Consider the following 20,543-nt stretch of genomic DNA (forward strand, 5'->3'; position numbering starts at 1 on the left):
ATAGCTCTATCTCTCCATGCCCTGTGCACTCCATGTTAGGGTGACTAGCGGCAGGCGTAGGCGAGATGGGTCTACATTGCACGGAATGGGGTATCACGAAGGCCAATCCCCCATCTCCATTCCTTAAGCGATCCTTACCTAGCACATTGTATCCGTGACAACTGTGCAAGCGACATGTGTCGGTCTGCTTTACCTCCTGGGTCCAATATGTTCTTCCGACTCATAAAATCCCCTATCTCGTCGATCTTGCCTCTCAGACCATTAAAATTCAATTGCATGCGCGATACACTTTCCCGCAATGACCTGGCAATATTGGGACTGGGATGATGCTGTTGCGTATACTGCCGTAAGCGAGAGGTTGGGAGTCACATTGTGCAACGACGAGAACGCAGAAGACGACGACGACGGTGCTTACCCCTTATGTTTTGATCGTGGTAGGAGGATTTTCTGTCTCCTGCAATTCTTCAGACTTTAGAGATGTGGGCAATAGTTCCTCCGACAAGTTTTCCCAACCAACCAACCACACCGTTCTAAGGACCTTCAGCTTCAACTTTTTGAATCCCTAGGATACAACTCCTGCAGACTTGTTGAAATCTGCAGGGCAGCCGGGGTTTAGTACGAATACTGCATGTCTCCGATCGCCATCAGTCTCATCCAATCTACCAATAGTTCAGTTTTAGTTAACTTTAATTTGCAATGAAAGGAAATTTGTTCAAATAGCTGAACGTAAATTAGCGTTCCAAGCGCCTCGATCTTTTGCGCTCAATCTAAAATCTTTGATACCAAGTTTCGAGGTGTCTCCCACCACTTAATCTTTACAACGGGCTTTTGGTCTTCCCGGTTTGCGAGTACCATCGTCTTTGCCTCCAAAAGACTTCTTTGCTGGAGCTTCTTCATCTATTCTGACAACATGACCTAGCCAACTCAGCCATTGTAAAGGGTGATTTTTTTGAGGTTAGGATTTTCATGCATTAGTATTTGACAGATCACGTGGGATTTCAGACATGGTGTCAAAGAGAAAGATGCTCAGTATGCTTTGACATTTCATCATGAATAGACTTACTAACGAGCAACGCTTGCAAATCATTGAATTTTATTACCAAAATCAGTGTTCGGTTCGAAATGTGTTCATTCACCGTAACGTTGCGTCCAACAGCATCTTTGAAAAAAATACGGTCAAATGATTCCACCAGCGTACAAACCACACCAAACAGTGCATTTTTCGGGATGCATGGGCAGTTCTTGAACGGCTTCTGGTTGCTCTTCACACCAAATGCGGCAATTTTGCTTATTTACGTAGCCATTCAACCAGAAATGAGCCTCATCGCTGAACGGTGAATGAACACATTTCGAACCGAACACTGATTTTGGTAATAAAATTCAATGATTTGCAAGCGTTGCTCGTTAGTAAGTCTATTCATGATGAAATGTCAAAGCATACTGAGCATCTTTCTCTTTGACACCATGTCTGAAATCCCACGTGATCTGTCAAATACTAATGCATGAAAATCCTAACCTCAAAAAAATCACCCTTTATTTTGATGCGTGTGACTATGCGTCGTAATACACCTCGTGGTTCATACGTCGCCTATATTCTCCATTAACGCAAACTGGACCATACATATTACGAAGAATCTTTCTCTCAAATACTCCAAGAACTGCCTCGTGTGCTTTTACGAGTACCCATGCCTTAGAACCATATAACAACATCAGTGTCTTGTATAGTGTAATCTTCGTCAGTAGAGAGTTAGCCCTGTTTCTAAACTGCTTACTTAATCCAAAGTAGCATCTGGTTGCCAGTATCATTCTTCGCTTTATCTCAAAACTGGTGTCATTCGTTTCGGTTACGGCGGTGCCGAGGTAGATAAAGTTGCTGACAATCTCAAAGTTGTGGTTCCCAACTTTCTTCATTTTCTTTTCTGCTCGGTTGTGCAAAGCTTTTTGGGAATTGAAACCATCCATTTCGTCTTTTCTACATTTACTGCCAGACCCATTTTCACTGACTCTATTTCGATTCTTTCAAAGGCTGCAGTTACTACTTCCGGTGATCGACCTATGATTTTGATGTTGTCGTCATAGGCGAGTAGCATGTGTTCTCGTGTGATCACACGATGGGCTGTCTCCTTGTCTGAAACCTCGCCCAATTATCTCATTGACTTTAGGTTTTAATCTTTCACACAGTACGTTCGAGAGTATCTTATATGCGATGGGGAGGAGACCTATTCCTCTGTAGTTGGCCTAATCCGTCTTGTCTCCTTTCGTCTGTACTGGACATAGTATGCTGAGGTTCCAATCATCGGGTATGCGTTCTTCTAGCCTGATTGCGCAGATAAGCTGATTCATACGCCTTATCAACGTGTCGCCTCCGGTTTTAAATAGTTCAGCGGGTAACCCTTCGGCTCCTGCTGCCTTGTTGTTCTTAGTCGGGTTACTGCTACTTTTACCTCATTCTGACTAGGAGGTAAACATTCTATACCATCATTAGGTATTGGCCGCCAACGTCGGACACTTGAAGTTGGGTAAAATGTTCGTACCATATCCTCAGCATGTTATCTGTGTCAGTTACCAGATTTCCTTCTTTGTCTCTGCAGGAGGATGTACCTGCACCAAAGCCATCGGTTTGATGTTTAATTCTTTGGTAGAATTTCCGGACTTCATTCAGACTCCTGTACATCTCAATTCGCTCACACACATCTTTAAATTTCCTTTTTCTATCTGCGGAATAGACGTTTCTCCTCGCTCCTTTTCTCCTGATACCTCTCCTTCATCTGGCGCGTTGCTACTGATTGCAGGGTTGCTCTATATGCCGCATTCTTGGCTTCAGTAGCATCTCGACACTCTTGGTCGTACCATGGGATTCTTGGAGGAGGCTTCCGGTACCCAAGTACGGATTTCGCGGCATTTTCCATGGAGTGGGCAATAGTTTGCCACTGCGCCATTATATCATCAGAAAAAGGAGTGTTTTCATCAAACAGTTGGGTCAGTCGAGTGGAGTATGCCGCTGCCATTTGTTGTGTTTGCAGCTTTTCAATGTCCAGCTTCCGTGCAGTGTGAGATCGTACTTTGCTCGCCATTTTCAAACGGGTGCAAACCTCTGCTGCAACGAGGTAATGATCCGAATCTACATTTGATCCACGGATCGACCGTACATCTAACATCGCCTCCGGTCTTAAATAGTTCAGCGGGTAACCCGTCGGTTCCTGCTGCCGTGTGGTTCTTCAGTCGGGTCACTGCTAATTGAACCTCATTCTGACTAAGAGGTAAACATTCTATACCATCATCAGGGATTGGTTCTGCGGTATCTTCTTCCCCGCCAACGTCGGACACTAGCAGTTGGGTAAAATGTTCTTTCCATGTCCTCAGCATGTTATCTGTGTCAGTTACCAGATTTCCTTCTTTGCCTCTGCAGGAGGATGTGCCTGCACCAAAGCCATCGGTTTAATGTTTATTCGTCTGTCCGTCTATCCGTCTGTCCGTCTATCCGTCTGTCCGTCCATCTGTTGTAATCACTTTACAGCCTTCAAAATTGCGATATTGAGCTGAAATTTGACACAAAGACGTCTTTTTGATGCATGTTGGTTAAGTTCTTGAACGGCCCAATGGGACCATATTCGGATATAGCTGCTATGTTGACCGATCTGGGGATAAAGAGTATAATGCCCATAAATGCCTTATTTTCGGTCCAGATTTGGATATAGCTGTCATATAGACCGATCTCTCGATTTGAGGTATTGGGTCCATAAATAGCGCATTTATTATCCGATTTTGCTGATATTTGGGACAGTTGGTTATGTTAGGCCCCTCGATATATTTCTGCAATATGACACAGATCAGATCAAATTTGGATATAGCTGTCATATAGACCGATCTCTCGATTTGAGGTTTTGGGTCCATAAATGGCGCATTTATTGTCCGATTTTACTGAAATTTAGGACTGTTAGTTGTATAAGGCTCTTCGACAACTTTTTGCAATTTGGTTCAGATCGGTCTAGATTTGGATATAGCTGCCATATAGACCGATCTCTAGATTTAAGGTTTTGGGCCCATAGATTTCGGTGAAATTAGGCACAGTGAGTTGTGTTAGGCTCTTCGACAACTTTCTGCAATTTGGCTCAGATCGGTCCAGATTTGGATATAACAGCCATATAGACCGATCTCTCGATTGTTAGGTTTTTTTGACAGCAGTGTCGTATATGGTGCAGATCGGTCTATGTTGGGATATGGCTACCAAAAAGACCAATATTTTGTTCTACAAATTTGAACAATGTGAGTTGTGAGGCAGAACTCATATCAACCCACTGGTGTAGGCGTTTCGATAATTGGGTTTCTTTATTTCATCGGCACCATCGTGAACTATGTCCGTCCGTCTGACCGGCCTCTAGTATACAGCCTGTTGTTCGTAGTACTTACAGTTGAGATCATCAGCACACATCCTATGCGAAATCTCAACTACAGTCTGGTGGTAGTGGTCATGTTGAAGACGGCAGGCAGAGCTTTCTACGATGACAAAGGAATAATATGAATGCTAAGACCATAGAGGGGACTTGGGGTTTGTTTGAAGAGATATTGCTTAGTGGATAAGCTAACAGCGAACAGTCTGGTAGTAGTAGTTGAGATTTCACATAGGATTTGTGTGCTGATAATCGCAACTATAAGCACTACTAATGCTGGCAACATTTGTGAGGTAATATGCCAAGTAAAACATCTCTCCAAAGAGGTGTCCACTGCGGCACGCCGTTCGGACTCGGCTATAAACTACGAACTGTGAACTGTAGGCCGGTCAGACAGACAGACATAGTTCACAATGTTCCGATTAGATAAAAAAGAACCCCATTATCGAAACGAGTCCACCAGTGATATGTGTGTTGCCTTGTCTGAGGAACTGGCAATTTCTTATCTTCAAAACTCATTTATGGGTTGCTCAAAAAGTAATTGCGGATTTTTAAAAGAAAGTATATGCATTTTTAATAAAACTTAGAATGAACTTTAATCAAATATATAATAGCCATTTTGTTCGATAACCTTTTGCCATCTTCCTGGCAAATTTAGTATTCCACGTCATAGAACTTCTGGCCTTTATCTGCAAAAAACTGAACCAAGTGCGATTTTATAGCCTCATCATTGCCGAAAGTTTTACCATTTAAGGAGTTCTGCAAAGATCGAAATAAATGGTAGTCTGATGGTGCAAGGTCAGGGCTATATGGTGGATGCATCGAAAATTCCCAGCCAAGCTCACTCAGTTTTTGGCGAGTGACCAAAGATGTGTGCGGTCTAGCGTTGTCCTGGTGGAATATGACACCTTTACGATTGACCAATTCTGGTCGCTTCTCCTTGATGGCTGTATTCAATTTGTCCAATTGTTGACAGTAAACATCCGAATTAATCGTTTGGTTACTTGGAAGCAGCTCAAAATATACCACACCCTTCCAATCCCACCAAACAGACAGCCTTCTTTTGGTGGATATCAGCCTTTGAAGTGGTTTGAGCTGGTTCACCATGCTTGGACCATGATCGTTTTCGACTAACGTTGTTGTAAACAATCCATTTTTCATCTCCAGCTTTGATTCGTTTTAAAAACGGATCGAATTCATTGCGTTTAAGGTGCATATCACAAGCGTTGATTCGATTTATTAAATGAATTTCTTTCAATACATGTGGTACCCAAATATCAAGCTTTTTCACCAGTCCAAGACTTTTTATGTGATAATGAACGGTTGATTTTGGTATATTTAACTTCTCTCCTATCTCACGCTCAGTTACAAGACGATCCAATTCGATTAATGCTTTGATTTGGTCATCATCAACTTCATTTGGCCGACCGAAAAATCCGCAATTACTTTTTGGGCAACCCAATAACAATCTCTCCTTTATGTGTTGCATTCGCTTGGTTATTAAGCTCGACTTGAAAAACAATGAAACAGAAATTGATTCTCATGACCGGCTGTTAAAAGCCAAACCGATGAAAAAGATGATTTTACTCTGTCATACACAACTTTTCCTTTAAATCTTCCAACAAATTTCTTACCTTAAAAGATTTCAAAAATTTTCTTTTTCGAAGTTCATAATATTTTCACATTTTCTCCCCAACCTCGTTGCTGGATGTTTTTACACTAATGTTTGCTGGATGGGGGTACACTAATTTCGTCATTCTGTTTGTAACTACTCGAAATATTCATCTGAGACCCCATGAAGTATATATATTCTTGATCGTCGCGACATTCTATGCTGATCAAGCCATGTCCGTCCGTCCATCTGTCCGTCCGTCTGTCCGTCCGTCTGTCCGTCCGTCCGTCCGTCTGTCCGTCCGTCTGTCCGTCCGTCTGTTTTGCACATAGTGTTCTAGTATTACTTCTAACAACTGTGCTAAGTATGGATCAAATCGGTCCATAACTTGGTATAGCTGTCATATAAACCGATCTTGGGTCTTGACTTCTTGAGCCTCTAGAGTGCGCAATTCTTATCCGATTGGAATGAAATTTTGCACGCCGTGTTTCGTTATGGTATTCAACAATTGTACCGAGTATGGTTCAAATCGGTTCATAACCTGATATAGCTGTCATATAAACCGATCTTGGCTCTTGACTTCTTGAGACTCTAGAGTGCGCAATTCTTATCGGATTGGACTGAAATTTTGCACGACGTGTTTTGTTGTGATATCTAACAATAGTGCCAAGTATGGTTTAAATCGGTCCATAACCTGATATAGCTGTCATATAAACAGATCTGGGGTCTTTACTTCTTGAGCTTCTAGAGGGCGCAATTCTTATCGGATTGGACTGAAATTTTGCATGACGTGTTTTCTTGTGATATCTAACAATTGTGTCAAGTATGGTTTAAATCGGTCCTTAACCTGATATAGCTGTCATATAAACCGATCTTGGGTCTTGACTTCTTGAGCCTCTAGAGGGCGCAATTCTTATCCGATTTGAATGAATTTTTGCACGAAGTATTTTATTATGATATCCAACAACTGTGCTAAGTATGGTTCAAATCGGTTCATAACCTGATATAGCTGTCATATAAACAGATCTGGGGTCTTTATTTCTTGAGCTTCTAGAGGGCGCAATTCCTATCCGATTTGGCTGAAATTTTTTTTTCAACAACTGTGTCAAATAAGGTTCAAATCGCTTCATAACCTGATATAGCTGCCATATAAACCGATCTGGGACCTCTAGAGGTCGCAATTATTATCCGATTTGCCTGAAATTTTGTGCGACGGATCCTCCCACGACCATCAACATACGTATTTATTATGGTCTGAATCGGTCTATAGCCCGATACAGCTCCCATATAAATCGATCTCTCTATTTTTTTTCTTGAGCCCCCAAAGGGCGCAATTCTTAATCGAATTAGCTGACATTTTACACAGGTCTCCAACATATAATTTAATTGTGGTCAAAGCCGGACCATATCTTGATATCGCTCTAATAGCAAAGCAAATCTTTTCTTATATCCTTTTTTGCCTAAGAAGAGATGCCGGGAAAGGAACTCGACAAATGCGATCCATGGTGGAGGGTATATAAGATTCGGCCCGGCCGAACTTAGCAGGCTTTTACTTGTTTAGTATTCTTTTCTTTTGTTTTTATGATATTTACTTTATTGTTTCATGAATCTTTACTACTACCACCACCATCACCATCACCATCAGCACCACCACTACTACTACAATTGCAATATTCCTTTGAAAGTAACATAGAGCCAGCCCACATCATACCCATACTGCGATACACACTGCATAAAAATGAAATGAACAAAAATAAGTTTATCCTTTGTACTAGGATTTACAGCAAATATCCTAGTACTTATTTTCTGTTCTCTTCTTGTTTATTTATTTATTTGTGTGTATAAAAGTTTGTGTATGCTTTTTGCATAGTCGTAGCTGGTTTTTCGTTGTTACTCTGCATTATGGCTTAACAATTTTCCGGCGTTTGTTCGTTTTTTTTTTTTTGTTTTTATTTTTGTTGGTTGTGTTCTCATTTGCCAACATTTTTTACATTAAAATATTTTTGCAATAATTCTTCATTCTCTAATTCGCAACGCTTATGCCATTACCTATAATTTAAAGTCATTAATTTAAATGCTCTATCTCACCGTATGAAAAATGAAAATAGTTTTTACCATGCAATTGGGGAGGCATGGATGCATCGTATAGTTGCAATGATGATGATCATGTAATGTAATTTTTTAAGTCCACCGGCTATTATAAATGAGGGTAAATGCCTTGGTTTGTATATCTATATCGTCTATACCAATCTATTGGGTTGCCCAAAAAGTTATTGCGGATTTTTCATATAGTCGGCGTTGACAAATTTTTTCACAGCCTGTGACTTTGTAATTGCATTCTTTCTTCTGTCAGTTAACAGCTGTTACTTTAAGCTTGCTTTAGAATAAAGTGTAAAAAAAGTATATTTGATTAAAGTTCATTCTAAGTTTTTATTTAAAAATGCATTTACTTTCTTTTAAAAAATCCGCAATTTCTTTTTGGGCAACCCAATATATCTGGATATAGACCGATTTTTAACTAATTAAGCACAAGTAAGTGTTGGAAGTCGTAAAAGAACACCGCAAATAAATTTTTAGCCAAATCGGACAAAAATTGCGCCTTCCAGGCGATAAAGAAGTTAAATCGGGACATGGGTTTATATGGGAGCTACATCAGGTTATAGACTGATTTCCACCGTACTTGGCACAGTTGTTGGAAGTCATAACAGAACACTATGTGCAAAATTTCAGTCAAATCGGATGCATCTTGATGCATCCAGGGGCTCAAGAAGTCAAATCGGGAGATCGGTTTATATGGGAGCTATATCCAAATCTGAACCGATATGGCCCGTTTGCAATCCCCAGCGATCTACACCGCTATTAAGTATATATATAAAATTTCAAGAGGCTAGCTTTAGACATTCGACCGCTATCGTGATTTCGACAAACGGACGGACGGACATGGCTAGTTCGAATCAGAATTTCGAGACGATCACGAATTTACATATTTTTTGGGGTCCTAGATCAATATCTCGAGGTGTTACAAACAAAATGGCTAGATTAGTATACCCACCATCCTATGGTGGTGGGTACGACAAGGTAATGAGAGATTCCTATTGGATTTATTATATGCTTGGATAAGAATTGTACTCTCCACAGTCTCAAGAAGTATATTCGGGAAATCAGTTCATATGGGAGCATATCACGTTTTGGAACGATATGGACTTTACTAGGTACATCTATTGGAGATCATGGGAAAAATCATCGTGGGTGCTTTGGAGATGTTGGAGATCAAGCAACGGTTCTGTTTGGTTTTGATTTGGCAAAACCCAGGATTGTCTTTGTCTTCTTTCATCTCAAATGAGGACATAAACCTTCCCGCTGAGTCACCTGGGTAGCTACTTTTAACAGCCGTTTATGTTAGGTGAGGTTAGGTTAGGTCTAAAAGAGGGTGCGAATATTAATCCGCCCCATGCCACTATGGACATACACCTAAGCCAGTAATCTGCTTGTTGTGCGCTCTAAAAACTATAAAGTAACCTCCAAAAAGAAAATTTTAAGTTAGGAATTCCGTGCTACTTACAAAATCCTTAATTGTTTTCAATACCACTCCCCTAATTTGGTTCATTTCTGATATTGTGTCTTCACCGGTATCTGTTGGACGCGAAAGCCGGGCAATGACAAAGGACATCATCTTTTCCATCATCTCATCATCTTTCCCACATGGCCTTTACATGCTATCACTTGACACATCGATTTTGCATAAGTGAGCTCGTAATCCTATGTGTCCCGTTATGACCTCCTTATACTTCCTTTCAGTAAAAGTCTTATCTTCTCACGGTCTGGATCTCCCCATAGGATTTTCATCGTCCTAACAACCGTTTCGTTGTTTTGTAAGTTTACATGCGCGTATGAAGCCCATTCCCTTAACTAGGACTGCGTCGAAAGGCTTCGAGTTAACCAAGTTTATTAACGGCAGTCCTCTGTCTGGCCTTCACTGTCAAATCGTCTGCTTTTCATTCCTAGTTACTCGACGGGAAACTTCTTCCGATCGGATACCTGAGACGACCTCCTTCTTACTTCCTTTCAATAATAGCCTCGTGTTCCCACGATCCGGATCTCCCATTGGAGTTTCGTCGTCCTACCGACCGTTTCACGGTTCCACAATGTTTCATTACGTTCGTAATGAGTTAAGGTCCCCCGACCTTAACTCGGACTGCGTCGGCACGAAAGGCTTCGGATCTACCAAGTTTGTTGACAGCAGTCCTCTGGCTTTCACTGTCAAATCGTTTGCTTTTTTATTCCCCCTTACTCAGCTATGACCCGACACCTAAACGATGCGAATCGTGCCATTCTCAGAGAAGGCGTTAATCTCCATCTTACATTTCAAGATTGTTTTGATCTTACCGTCCTGAATGTTATTGCTATGAGGGCCAGTTAACTATCCATAAAGATGCTCACACTCGAAAACCACACCACCTCACGCATTCCGCATTACCATGGATCTCCGCCTGCAGGAGCGCATTATGGTCAGGCAATGTAAAACAGATCTCAGTCCCTGGGTTCTCAATGTAAACCCCAGACCCACTCTGTCCTCTAGCTTTGATCCATCCGTGTAACAGGATGTTCCAGATGACAATACTAGGGTACCGTTAATCCTGTGTCGATGGCAGTAGTGCCTCGCACTCAACCTCAAGTGTAGTCTCAGGAACGGAAACCTCTTCCATTCCTTCCAGGTTTCCTATCGTCGCCTCTACAATACCCCGATGGTATTAACTGCTCCTATCCTTCTCCCATCGCCTTAAGTCTCATATCCGCAGTGACTGCCACACACTTATTCTGTACGTCAATGGGTCGGATATCTAAAATAGTCTCCAGTGCCCTAGTGGACGTGGTTCTCATCGCTCCTCTTATGCCAAGACAAAATGTTCTTTGAACCTGTTGTATGGTCCTTATGTTGCACTTTTTCTCCATCGCAGTCCATCAAACTACTGAGGCGTTAGTAAGTATTGCTCTAATCGTGCTCCTGTTGAGCCAGTGGACTATCCTAGGATTCAGACCCCATTTCGAGGCTACGGCCGTCTACATTATGCCAAACATCTGTGGGCCTTCTCAGTACGCTCCTGAATGTGACACTTCCAATGAAGTTTCCTGTCCAAGATCACACCTAAGTATTTGACCATGTCAGATATTGAAATCGTCTTATTGAGGAAACGTGGTGCGTTAAATTGGCCCATCTTCGTCTTCCTCGGGAACAGGCAAATTTCTGTCTTCTCTGGGTTAATATTGAGGCCTCTGGGTCTAGCCCAGTCATATGCCATATGGAAGACCCCTTCGGCCCTTCTGCATAGCTGATTCAGATCCTTATGCCTTAGAAGTATTAAAACATCGTCTGCAAAGCATTGACAATAAGGGATCCTCAGTCAGCAGCTATAGTAGATTATTTATGGTGTTCACCCATAGGAGTGACGATAAAATCCGCCCTGTGGCATGCCCTGTACTACTTTCTCCGTTATACTTATGTCATGGGGCCACAATTTATCGACGAGTTCCTTGGCATATTTTTATACCCTCCACCATAAGATGGGGGGTATACTAATTTCGTCATTCTGTTTGTAACTACTCGAAATATTCGTCTGAGACCCCATAAAGTATATATATTCTTGATCGTCGCGACATTTTATGTCGATCTAGCCATATCCGTCCGTCTGCCTGTCCGTCCGTCCGTCCGTCTGTCCGTCTGTCTGTCGAAAGCACGCTAACTTCCGAAGGAGTGAAGCTAGCCGCTTGAAATTTTGCACAAATACTTCTTATTAGTGTAGGTCGGTTGGTATTGCAATAGGCCATATCGGTCCATGTTTTGATATAGCTGCCATATAAACCGATCTTGGGTCTTGACTTCTTGAGCCTCTAGAGTGCGCAATTCTCATCCGATCAGAATGAAATTTTGCACGACGTGTTTCGTTATGATATTCAACAACTGTGCCAAGTATGGTTCAAATCGGTTGATAACCTGATATAGCTGCCATATAAACCGATCTTGGGTCTTGACTTCTTGAGCCTCTAGAGGGCGCAATTCTTATCCGATTGGAATGGAATTTCGCACGACGTGTTTTGTTATGATACCCAACAACTGTGCCTAGTATGGTTTAAATCGGTTGATAACCTGATATAGCTGCCATATAAACCGATCTTGGGTCTTGACTTCTTGAGCCTCTAGAGTGCACAATTCTTATCCGATTTGAATAAAATTTTGCACGACGTGTTTTGGTATGATATCCAACAATTGTGACAAGTATGGTTCAAATCGGTCCATGTTTTAATATAGCTGCCATATAAACCGATCTTGGGTCTTGATTTCTTGAGCCTCTAGAGTGCACAATTCTTATCCGATTTGAATAAAATTTTGCACGACGTGTTCTTGTATGATATCCAACAATTGTACCAAGTATGGTTTAAATCGGTCTGTAACCTGATATAGCTGCCATATAAGCTATCTGAGATCTTGACTTCTTGAGCCTCTAGAGGTCACAATTATTATCCGATTGGAATGAAATTTTGCACGACGTATTTTGTTATGATATCCAACAATTGCGCCAAGTATGGTTCAAATCGGTTCATAATCTGGTATAGCTGTCATATAAACCGATCTTGGGTCTTGACTTCTTGAGCCTCTAGAGGGCGCAATTATCGTCCGATTTAACTAAAATTTTACACGTAGTGTTTTGGTATTACTTTCAACAACTGTGCAGAGTATGGTTCAAATCGGTTCATAACCTGATATAGCTCTCATATAAACCGATCTGGGGTCTTGACTTTTGAGGCTCTAGAGGGCGCAATTATTATCCGATTTGTTTTAAATTTTGCACGACGTGTTTTGTTATAACTATCAACGGCTGTGTTAGGAATAGTTGAAATCAGTCCATAACCTGATATAGCAGCCATATAAAACAGATCTGGGGTCTTGACTTCTTGAGCGTCTAAAGTGCGCAGTTCCTATCCGATTTGGCAGAAATATTGCATGACATGTTTTGTTGTGACTTTCAACAACTGTATTAAGAATGGTGCAAATAGGTCCATAACCTGATATAGCTCTCATATAAACCGATCTGGGGTCTTGACTTCTTGAGCCACTAGAGGGCGCAATTATTATCCGATTTAGCTGAAATTTTGCATGAGGTGTTTTGTTATGACATCCAACAACTTTGTTAAAAATGGTTCAAATCGGTCCATAATCTGATATAGCTGCCATATAAACCGATCTGGGGTCTTGACTTCTTGAGCCACCAGAGGGCGCAATTATTATCCGATTTAGCTGAAATTTTGCATGAGGTGTTTTCTTATAACTTTCAACAACTGTGCCACGAATAGTTCAAATCGGTAGATAACCTGATATAGCTCTCATATAAACCGATCTGGGGTCTTGACTTTTGAGGCTCTAGAGGGCGCAATTATTATCCGATTTGTTTTAAATTTTGCACGACGTGTTTTGTTATAACTATCAACGACTGTGTTAGGAATAGTTGAAATCAGTCCATAACCTGATATAGCAGCCATATAAAACAGATCTGGGGTCTTGACTTCTTGAGCGTCTAAAGTGCGCAGTTCCTATCCGATTTGGCTGAAATATTGCATGACATGTTTTGTTGTGACTTTCAACAACTGTATTAAGAATGGTGCAAATAGGTCCATAACCTGATATAGCTCTCATATAAACCGATCTGGGGTCTTGACTTCTTGAGCCACTTTGTTATGACTTCCAACAACTGTATTAAGAATGGTGCAAATCGGTCCCAAAACCTGATATAGCTGCAATATAAACCGATCTGAGGTCTTGATTTCTTGAGCCTCTACAGGGAGAAATTCTTATCCGATTTGGCTGAAATTTTGCATGACGTATTTTATTTTTACTTTCAACAACTGTGTCAAATAAGGTTCATATCGGTTCATAACCTGATATAGCTGCCATATAAACCGGCCTGGGATTTTGACTTCTTGACCTCTAGAGGTCGCAATTATTATCCGATTTAGCTGAAATTTTGCATGAGGTGTTTTGTTATGATTTCCAACAACTGTGCCGAGAATAGTTCAAATCGGTCCGTAACCTGATATAGCTGCCATATAAAACAGATCTTGAGTCTTGATTCGATTTGGCTGAAATTCTGTACAACGGCTTCTCTTATGACCTTTGACATATGTGTAGAAGATGGCATGAATCGGTTTATAGCCTAATACAGCTCCCCTATAAACCGATCTCCCTATTTTTTTCTTCAGCCCAATTCTTACTATTAAAGTTTTGGCTGAAATTTTACACATTGCCTTCTACTATGATCTCTAATATTCACTTCAATTATGGTGCGAAATGAACCATAACTTCATATTGTTCCAATAACATGGCAATTCTTTTCTTTTATCCTTTGTTTGCCCAAAAAAAGATGTCGTGGCAAGAGCTCGACAAATGCGATCCATAGTGGGGGCTATATAAGGTTTGGCCCGGCCGACCTTAGCAAGCTTTAACTTGTTAAAGACTGTAGCGTGATTTTAACAGACAGACGGACGGACATGGCTAAATCGTCTTAGATTTTTAAGCTGATCAAGAATATATATATACTCTATAGGTCATTCGGTGGTGGGTATAAAAAGGTAATGTCTATTTAAGTTTACCCCTTATCTTATCGTAAAATAAAATTACAAAAATTCATCTGGCACATCATGAGCACTTGCTTTATAATTTTTGTTCAACAAATTTTCGATTTAACTTTTTTTCGTTATTTTGCTTATAAAGAAAGTACTTAAAACCATGTTTTTTGCCTCCTTCTTTTTGTAACAACAAAATTATCTTTCATTTTTGAAATATTCTTTTCTTTTCATATTTTCTTTAAAAAACAAAAACCTACAAAAATCGCCAACAATGTATGCCCACCTAAACAAAACAAAACAAAAATTGTGGAAACAATTTTTGCTAACAACTTTGCCAACCTCCGAAAACCAACTTTAAACAACAAAATTGTCGTTGATGTTAAACTTCTCCTCTACAAAAACCCAAAACATCCATCAATGAATCTCCCCCTTTTTTTGCATATACACAACAACTCAAACGCGAAAAATGGCGGAATAACGAAAAATATCAAAAAAAAAAAAACAAAACCGGCGCTATTATCCTTTTTGTTTACCGGTCTGGGGTTTTGGTTAACTGGGGTCCCTGCAACACAAAAACCAACGTCACAAAAAACCCAAATCCGTTTTTATGCACGGCCAATGTCCTGCTGCAACATTTATCTCGTCGCCACCTCGTTTGGGCTTGTATTCGCGAACGTATCTCTCGCTGTCCCTTTTGTATTTGAACAATCCTTAAATAAAATAATGTTAAATAAATATCAACAAACGGCACTCACCAATACTTGGAAACAACCACTTACAAACACAAACACACACACACACAACAAACAAACATCATCTGGACTCAATTTCTAAAAACAAAAAACACACACACACACACTTGCTCTAAAACAACGATTCCCAACCTAAAATAAAATCTCGTACAAAAAAAAAAAAAAAAAATCTCCAAAAAATAGATGGCAAGCGCCGCAATAAAAATAAATTAGACTCAAATTCGTTGCCGGACTATGGTGTCGAAGAGTGGCGTGATGGTGCCGGTAAGTATTATTTATGCTCACTTTTGTTCTTGGCTTGTACTTTTGCTACCGAAAATAGAAAAAAGAAAACACAAGGAAAACAAACACAACGACAAGAGAAATGAAAAGTCAAATAATGAAAATTATTCTGCCCTAAGAAGGATGGACAAAAATAGCAGGAAATTTGCCATGTTGTGTGTAAAGAATAGCAGAGACTTTAAAGCAAATTTAACAAATAAAAAGCGTGCTAAGTTCGGCCGGGCCGAATCTTATATACCCTCCACCATGGATCACATTTGTCGAATTCTTTTCCCGGCATCTCTTCTTAGGCAAAAAAGGATATAAGAAAAGATTTGCTCTGCTATTATAGCGATATCAAGATATGTTGGAAACCTGTGTAAAATGTCAGCCAGTTCGAATAAGAATTGCGCCCTTTGGGGGTTCAAAAAGTAAAATAGAGAGATCGATTTATATGGGAGCTGTATCGGGCTATAGACCAATTCAGACCATAATAAACACGCATGTTGATGGTCATGAGAGGATCCGTCGTACAACATTTCAGGCAAATCGGATAAGAATTGTGCCCTCTAGAGGCTCAAGAAGTCAAGATCCCAGATCGGTTTATATGGCACCTATACCAGGTTATGAATCGATTTGAACCATATTTGGCAAAGTTGTTGGATATAATAACAAAACACGTCGTGCAAAAATTCATTCCTATCGGATAAGAATTGCGCACTCTAGAGGCTCAAGAAGTCAAGACCCAAAATAGGTTTATATGACAGCTATATAAGGTTATGGACCGATTTGAACCATACTTGGCACAGTTGTTGGATATCGTAACGAAACACATCGTGCAAAAATTCATTCCAATCGGATAAGAATTGCGCACTCTAGAGGCTCAAGAAGTCAAGACCCAAGATAGGTTTATATGACAGCTATATAAGGTTATGGACCGATTTGAACCATACTTGGCACAGTTGTTGGATATCGTAACAAAACACGTCGTGCAAAATTTCATTCAAATCGGATAAGAATTACGCCCTCTAGAGGCTCAAGAAATCAAGACCCAAGATCGGTTTATATGACAGCTATATCAGATTATAGACCGATTTGAACCATTCTTGGCATAGTTGTTGGATATCATGACAAAACAAGTCGTGCAAAATTTCATTCCAATCGGATAAGAATTGCGCACTCTAGAGGCTCAAGAAATCAAGATCCCAGATCGGTGTATATGACAGCTATATCAGGTTATTGACCGATTTAAACCATACTTGGCACTGTTGTTGGATATAATATCAAAACACGTCGTGCAAAATTTCATCCCAATCGGATAATAATTGCGACCTCTAGGGGCTCAAGAAGTCAAGACCCAAGATCGGTTTATATGACAGCTATATCAGGTTATGAACCGATTTGAACTATACTTAGCACAGTAGTTTGATATCATAACAAAACACGTCTTGCAAAATTTCATTCCAATCGGATAATAATTGCGACCTCTAGGAGCTCAAGAAGTCAAGACCCCAGATCGGTTTATATGACAGCTGTATCAGGTTATGAACCGATTTGAACCATACTTGGCACAGTTATTGGATATCATAACAAAATACTTCGTGCAAAATTTCATTCCAATCCGATAAGAATTGCGCACTCTAGAGGCTCAAGAAATCAAGACCCAAGAGCGGTTTATATGGCAGCTATATCAGGTTATGGACCGATTTGAACCATACTTGGCACACTTATAGAATATCATGACGAAACACGTCGTGCAAATTTTCATTCCAATCCGATAAGAATTGCGCACTATAGAGGCTCAAGAAGTCAAGACCCAAGATCGGTTTATATGGCATCTATATCAAAACATGGACCGATATGGCCCATTTACAATACCAACCGACCTACACTAATAAGAAGTATTTGTGGAAAATTTCAAGCGGCTAGCTTTACTCCTTCAGAAGTTAGCGTGCTTTCGACAGACAGACGGACGGACGGACGGACATGGCTAGATCGACATAAAATTTCGCGACGATCAAGAATATATATACTTTATGGGGTCTCAGACGAATATTTCGAGTAGTTACAAACAGAATGACGAAATTAGTATACCCCCCATCCTATGGTGGAGGGTATAAAAATCAATTTGTGTTTGTTTGTTTGTATGTTTGTGTGTTCCTTATATAGAGAAACGGCTAAACCGATTTTCTTGAAATTTTCACAGATGGTGCATAATGACCCCATAGTGAAAATAGGGTTCTAAATTTTTTGATATCTGAAGGGGGGGCGGACCCTCCCCCTTACCATAATTTTCAGAAATGCCAGATCTCGGAGATGGGTGGTGCGATTTAAGCGAAATTTTGTGTGCTCTCATATAGTACACTAAAAATAAAAATTTGATATCCAAATTTCGGATAGGGTACCTAGGGGGGCTGCCCCATCCTAAAACCTACCAAACATATATTTAGGCCAATCACGACAATATGGGACTCAAATGAAAGGTATTTAGGATAAGTAAACGTATCTGATATCCAATTGTCAGACCAAGTGCTAGGGGGATCACCCGAAGCCCCAAAACACCCCTAAATCGGACATATTTACCGACCATGGCAATATGGGACTCAAATGAAAGGTTTTTGCGAGTAGAATACGAATCTGATATCCAAATGTGGGACCTCGTTTCTGGGGGTCCTCCCCTTCCCCAAAACACACCCCAAACAGAACATATTTACTGACCATGGGAATGTGGAGCTTAAATAAAAGGTATTTGAATGTAGAATTAGAATCTGATATCCAAATATGGGTCCAAGTGTTTGGGGGCTGCCTTTCACTAAAAACATCCCCCAAAAGGGACAAATTCACGACCATAGCAATAAGGGGCTCAAATGAAAGGTCTTTGGGTGTAAAGCACGAATTTGATATCAATATTTGGCAAAAAGTGTCTATGGGGCTACGTCACTCCCACAACACCACCCAAAGTATTTGCTGACTATTACAATATGAGGCTCAAAAAAGAGGGTTTTTAGAGTGGAATTCGATATATGTTTTCAAGGCCAACTCACTGAGTGGCCGCCCATCCCCCAAAACACCCCCCAAGGTGTCGGTCATGTTTGCCGACTATGGCAATATGGGGCTCAAATGAAAGGTGTTGGAGAGTAGACTACGTATCTGATATCAACATTAGAGGCCAACTATCTAGCGGACGTCCCACCACCATAACAACCCCCAAATGGGATGTATTTGCTCACCAAGACAATTTGGGTCCTAAAGAGAGTGGAGCTAAATATTCATAGCTTTTAGGGCCAATACCCCAAATACCCCGGACATATTGGGTTGCCCAAAAAGTAATTGCGGATTTTTTAAAAGAAAGTAAATGCATTTTTTATAAAACTTAGAATGAACTTTAATCAAATATACTTTTTTTACAAAAGCAAGCTAAAAATAACAGGTGATAACTGACAGAAGAAAGAATGCAATTACAGAGTCACAAGCTATGAAAAAATTTGTCAACGCCGACTATATGAAAAATCCGCAATTACTTTATGGGCATCCCAATATTTGATGACTTTTGCAAGTTTTTTGCAAGAAATTTAAATGAGATTAGAAAACGAATTTGATATCCTATTTTGAGGGCAATGGCAATATGGGGTTTAAAAAAATAATATATAGATATATAAGAATAGAGCACGTTGCTGATATATTTTCCGGTCTTTGTGTTTGGGGGACAGCCCAATCCCCAAAACGCTCCTTAATCGGGCATATTTACCGACCATGTCAATGTGGAGCTTAAATGAAAGGTATTGGGGGGTAGAGCAAGAATTAATACTCACTTTCGGGACCAATTTTTTGGGGGTCTACCCCTTTCTCAAAATACCCCACAAACAGCAATTTTTTACTGACCATCGCAATATGGGGCTCAAATAAAGGTATTTGGGAGTAGAATACGAATTTGATATCCAAATGTAGGATTAAGGGCATCACCCCTTCCCCAAAACACCCCCCAAAGGGTAAAAATTTTTCGACCATGCCAATATGTGGCTCAAATGAAAGGTATTTAGGACTAGAAAGGTATTTAAGATTGGGGCCATGTGTTTGGGTGACGCCCCATCGTGTAAACTCCCCCTAAACCAATGGCAATATGGAGTACAATGCTGATATTTTTTCAAGGGCCCCCGAAAACACCGCTAAATCAAATATCATGAGAATATCGGGCTGAAATAAAGCAAGCTAAAAGTAACTGCTGATAACTGACAGAAGAAAGAATGCAATTACAGAGTCACAAGCCGTTGAAAAAATTTGTCAACGCCGACTATATGAAAAATCCGCAATTACTTTTTGGGCAACCCAATATTTTAGGAATGGAGTACACCTTACATCCTCACTTAAATTCGTAGACCAATAAAGATTATAAGGGACTCAGATAAAGGCACTTAAATTGTTAAACTGTTAGTCAAGCGATATACGGTTTTCGTAGCATGGTATTTCACTAAAAGCTCTTTAATTGTCGAAAATAAATATTCCAAGGAAACTTTTGTTCCATATAAAGTAAAAGAAGGCGCAGCAGAGCGGGCCCGGGTCAGGTTAAAAGGTTATCCGACCTCTGCAATGTGTATCAAGGGGAGATCCTTAAAATTAAGGATAAATATTTTCCCTGGAGAACGTATTTCTGAACACAAAAACCGTTATCGACTGTCGCAGATCTCTTAACGACATGGCTAAACAGTTCAAAATTTATCTTTTCTGAGTGCTGGCCCACAGAGATATCCCAGGGATTTGTAAAGCGGACGAGCTTGCGAGACTGGGACGTACCTTACACATTTCAGGGAAACTGGAATCTGTGGGCATGCTTCAAACGACATGAAAGCTAAGTTTTCAGGACCAGGCCCGAAGGACAACGAATGATGATAGATGGTCACAAGAGGGGAC

General features: G+C 40.4%; 1 protein-coding gene across 1 annotated transcript in view; it reads left to right on the plus strand.

Moving 5' to 3' along the window:
* The window catches only part of LOC106087574 (uncharacterized), a 314,940-nt gene that overhangs the window by 282,706 nt on the left and 11,691 nt on the right, over positions 1-20,543 (plus strand). The window contains exon 10 of the mRNA XM_059364452.1: positions 15,558-15,638. Within this exon, the coding sequence (XP_059220435.1) occupies positions 15,558-15,638 (81 nt within the window). The remainder of the gene's footprint in view (positions 1-15,557; positions 15,639-20,543) is intronic.

Source organism: Stomoxys calcitrans, chromosome 3, assembly GCF_963082655.1.
Source record: "Stomoxys calcitrans chromosome 3, idStoCalc2.1, whole genome shotgun sequence".
NCBI lineage: Eukaryota > Metazoa > Arthropoda > Insecta > Diptera > Muscidae > Stomoxys > Stomoxys calcitrans.